General features: G+C 37.1%; 1 protein-coding gene across 1 annotated transcript; it reads left to right on the plus strand.

Annotated features, from left to right (window-relative positions):
- Nucleotides 1–295: 295 nt before the first annotated feature.
- LOC132611907 (secreted RxLR effector protein 78-like) lies at nt 296–808 on the plus strand. Its single transcript, XM_060326264.1, has one exon. The coding sequence runs from the start codon at nt 296–298 to the stop codon at nt 806–808; it is 513 nt and encodes a 170-aa protein (XP_060182247.1).
- The last annotated feature ends 4,454 nt before the right edge of the window (nt 809–5,262 follow it).

Consider the following 5,262-nt stretch of genomic DNA (forward strand, 5'->3'; position numbering starts at 1 on the left):
GGATTGCCAACTAAGGAAGAAGTCAAGAATTTGGTCTTTAGTCTAAATAGAGAAAGTGCTGCTGGACCAGATGGATTTACTGGGGTTTCTATCAGGCTTGTTGGGAAATCATAAAGGAAGGTGTTACTAACATGGTTAAAGCTTTTTTCAGTGGAGTTGAGTTACCTAGATTTATTACACATACTAATTTGGTCTTGTTACCTAAGAAGGATATCATCAATATCTTCTCAGACATGAGACCAATTAGTTGAGCAATTTTAGTAATAAGATAATCTCAAGACTGATTCATGAAAGAATGGTGGAGGGTTTAGTAGACATAGTTTCTCTAAACCAAGCAGGTTTTGTCAAAGGAAGAAGCATAGTGGAGAATGTCCTACTTACTCAGGAAATTATTTCAGATATCAAACTGAGGACAAAATCTGCTAATGTAATCATGAAACTAGATGTGGCTAAGGCCTATGACAGGGTTTCATGGATTTTCCTAATCAAAGTTCTAAGAAAGCTTGGTTTTTCAGAATTTTTGATAGATATGATTTTCAGGCTTGTTAGCAGCAATTGGTATTCAGTGCTAATTAATGGACAACAACAGGGTTTCTTTCAATCCTCCAGAGGTGTTAAACAAGGGGATTCTCTATCTCCTACTTTGTTCATTTTAACTGCAGAGGTGTTGTCTAGAAACCTTAATGCTCTACATCATATTCCTCAATTTAAAGGTTATGGCATGCCTAAATGGAGTCCTAGGGTGAATCATCTAGCTTATGCTGATGGTATGATTATTTTCTCTTCAACAGAGGTATTTTCTTTATAACTTATTATGGAGATTTTGAAGAAATATGAGAAAGCATCAGGGAAAAAGATCAACAGGGAGAAAAGTGCAGTCTATATGCACAAAAATGTGCCTGGTGATGTGAGCATTACTGTTGAAATTGTAACAGGTATTGGGAGAATTTTTTTTCCTTTCACCTACTTAGGTTGCCCCATTTACCATAGTAGGAGAAAGAAAGATTTTTTCACACAAATTCTGATGAAAATAATGAATAGACTACAGAGTTGGAAGGGAAACTGTTATCTTTTAGAGTTAGAGCTATTCTTATTAAGCATGTACTTCAAAGCATGCCAATTCATATTTTGTCAGCAGTTAATCCTCCTATAGGTGTAATCAGACAGATGCACAAAATGTTTGCTAAATTTTTTTGGAGCAATACAATAGGAGGAAAAAGTAGACATTGGGCTTCTAGGAATCATCTTTGTTTACCATTAATGGAAGGAGGGATGGGGTTCAGATCTCTGCATGATGTGTCTGTTGCTTTATTCTGTAAAATATGGTGGAATTCAGGACACAACCATCCCTTTGGAGTGCCTTTATGATCAATAAGTATTGTAAAAAAGAAAGCCCGGTGACTATACAATGGAAATATAGTTCTCAGACTTGGAAGAATTTGCTACAAGCTAGAGATGTGATAGAGCATCGCATTTGGTGGCAAGTAGGCATGGGAAATTCTCAATTATGGTTTGATAACTGGACAGGAATGGGTGCTTTGTACTATTCTGTAGAAGGGTTTGATGAGAATGTTCAAAATGTGTCAGATGTGGGGGAACATGGACATTGGAACTTGGAAAAATTGAATGAATTGTTACTTGATGATATTGTACACCATATTTGTAACAATATCAGACCTCTAAGGTTAGATAGAGGTATGGACAGGCAATGGTGGATATTGGATACTAAAGGAGAATTCACAGTAAAGTCAACATAGGAGTATATCAGACTGAGAGGGTCAACTATCGATGTATATAAGAATATATGGATTAAAGGGTTGCCTTTCAGTATCTCTTTTTTCCTATGGAGGTGTTGGAAATATAAGATACCTTTGGATGATGTTTTGAAGAAAATGCACTACAACATGGCATCCAGATGTTGGTGTTGTTTCAGTCCACAAGAAGAAATAATCCAACATTTGTTTGCCACATCTTATGTAGCTAATAGGACTTGGTCCTATATTTCTTCTATTGCAGGTTTGAGCATGGATGGTTTACCTTTACAACAAAGAATTGCAAAGTGGTGGACTACACCGGTTAAGGGGAGAGTGAAGATGATTTACAAGGCTATTCCAGCTATCATTATTTGGGAACTATGGAAGAAAAGGAATGCATTTAAGCATGAAGGGAAAAGATCAGTTGGGAGAGTCATATACCTAGTTTTTGCAACTATAAAAAGGCTGGTGATAGTCAGAAATCCTTCAATCACACAAGTGCCACACAGGTAGGAAGATTTGATGCAAATGCTAGAAGAAGGAAGGAATAGGCTGAAAGTTACAAAGGTTACATGGAACTTTCCACCATCTAGATGGTTGTTGTGTAATACAAATGGGGCCTCTAGAGGTAATCCAGGTAGGAGTGATTATAGGTTTTGTTTGAGGAATACATCTGGGAATTTAGTATATACCAAAGCTACAGACATAGCCATTACTACAAATATAGATGCTGAGGTATTGGAAATTTTAGAAGCTCTGAGATATTGTAAAACTGCAGGAACGGATAACATCATAGGGCAAAATGACTTTGAAATGATTTATAAGATTCTGGAGGAAGGTTGGAAACCACCATAGGGAATAATTAACTGGATTGAAGAGATTATGGAGTTAAGAAGTGATATGACTGTCTCCTTCAGCCATATTTTGAGAGAAGGAAATAAACTAGCTGATGCTTTGGCTAACCAGGCTTTGGATGATGTATCTTTTCAGGAGTTAACATCAATGTGTAGAAAGATTCTCAATAGTGATAAGACTCAGATTCCTTACTTGAGGATAAGGACTACAAAACAATGGAGAAAGCTGATGAAATAAATGAGGTTAGGTTGGGAAGCTGGAGAAAGGACAAGGGGAGAAAGTCTATCATCAAGTTCAAATCCATATGGAGGAGAACTTAGTGGTATTTTTTACTATTTTTTTTTTTTTGTGCAGGTTTCTAAACTACAAAATTCAGAACATACAACAACAAGCAATTGTAGGATCAAAATGCTAACAAGAGTTCTCAGGAGACAACAATAGCACAAAAATAACAATGGGCATGGAAAAGGATCATACTTGTTTTCAAGCATAGGAATTGGCAACAAACAGCAGGAACACACAGAGGGAACAATCATAATCAAATTCTCAGCAATAGTTTAGACCAAATAGATTGGATAGATGTTTTATTTGTGGTATTAGCATCCTTTGATACTCATTCAAATAGACAAATATCAAATCTATGTGAGTCCAAACTGCAAAGAGAAGGAGATTTAACCAATCATCAAGCTCAGCATATCAAAGGGCGCCAGTAGCAGTAACAGAATAAAAATCATGGAAGAAGAAGAACTTACAGAGGAAGAAGCAGCTGCAAACGTCAGAACAAATTCAAGCAGCAGTTAAGCACAGATCGAGTCAAGATGAGATCTAGAAAGGATCGGTTCAACACGGCTCGAACACAACAGTGGTATATACAGAAAAAGAACAAGGTTAAAAAGGTTCAATCGAGTCAGAAACAAGAAAATTGAACAGATTTAAGAAGATTAAAGCTTTAACTGAATTTGTTGAGATGAGAAAGGAAGAAAAACTACGCACATGCAGGAGTGAATAAGAATTTAGTAGTATCATGTGGTCTAATCATCATTTTCACACCACCGGCGGTGAAGGTCGAAGAGAATCACGGCTTAAGGCAAAGAGAAGAACCCGACATTTTAGGGTTTCAATTAGGAAAGTTAGGCAAATATTATTTCCTTTTGATGTTTTTTAATTTCTGTTTTTTGGGCCTTACTCGGTTTGGGTTGGGCTTTTTGAACCATTTCAATTTTTTGCATAATTAATAAAAGCCCAGACGGGTAGAATTAATTAAAAAAATCAAAACTTCTTTTCAAATTTTTTTTAAGGAGGAGGGCGGGGGGATTTGCAAAAAATCAAAAACTTAAACTTTTCAAAACATTTTTTTAAAACCAAAATTAATTTTTTTGGAGGGTGGAGGTGTTGGGGTTTTGGGTCACGGGGGAGGGAGGTGAGGGGTGGGAGGAGGAGGGGGGCTGGCGAAAAAAAAAATTGGGTGGGGGGTGAAGGGAGCAAGCGGAAAGACAAAAACAAAATTAGGGGGGGGGGGGGGGGGGAAGGGGTGGAGGAGGTGGGGCTAGTGAAAAAACAAAAAAAATAAAATCAAAACCTTGTTTTTTTAATTTTATTTTGGGGTGGGGGGGGGGGTGGGTGGGTGAGGGAGGTGGGCCTGGTGAAAAAAAATATCAAAACTTTTTAAAGTTTTTTTTTTTGGGTGAGGGCAAGGGGAGGGGGAGGGGTGGGAGGGGGAGGAGGAGGAGGAGGGGGGGGGGTGGTTTGGATTAAGTTGGGTTTTTTTTTATAATTTGCAAATGTTTAACAAGTTGTAAAAATTACATTTCAGACCCTCATTAACTTAATCAGATTTTTAATTGGGCTTTGGCTTAGACTAGTCAAATGTGTTGCCTATAGCAATTACAAGACTTGTTAGTCACCTATAGGTAAATTTTGGATCTTTCTTTCTCTTTTTTCTTTTCCCCAAACCTGCAAATCCCCGACATACCATTAATTATAGCACAATTCACAATTTCTTCCTTTTTTTCCAAGATTTCTCACATCCAGTTGTTTATTGCCTCAAATATAGTGACCTATCTACGCATTCATTCTCTTTTGTGGAAAAGACCATCTGGGTTGTGCATTTTTACATTCAAGGATGAAGAAATAAGAGGCAATGGTGTGGTAGAAATGATTTTTTTTTTATAATGAACATGACGATGTTGATGATGATTGTCCAGACCCAACCCTTCATGACTGGCACCCACACTAACTCTTAGTGGGAGAACCAATACATAAGTCATCTATTCATTCAAGTCCGATTTTATATAAACCAAATTAGTCATTTATTACTCATTCAAGCAAAAAATAACCAAATAAGTCATGCCATAAAAATACTGAAGTAAATGCGGAAGTTCTAACTATTACAAATATTCCCAAAATCCGAAAGTCATCGTACGAGAACTCTAAACTAGAACATGTCTAAGGAATGAAATCTGTCTAATAAATATCCATAATGTCTAGAGTAGGAAATAGACATCATAAGAAGAAGATCTTCCGGCGGCCTGGCATGGATAGAAGCTCACCCTAAATCTGTCAACAACGTTCTCAACACTAGATATGAGGGTGAGTAGCAGTCTCTGTATCACAATCTTCACTCAAAGAATGCAGCAAGGTAATATCAGTACAA

Source organism: Lycium barbarum, chromosome 9 (genome assembly GCF_019175385.1).
Source record: "Lycium barbarum isolate Lr01 chromosome 9, ASM1917538v2, whole genome shotgun sequence".
NCBI lineage: Eukaryota > Viridiplantae > Streptophyta > Magnoliopsida > Solanales > Solanaceae > Lycium > Lycium barbarum.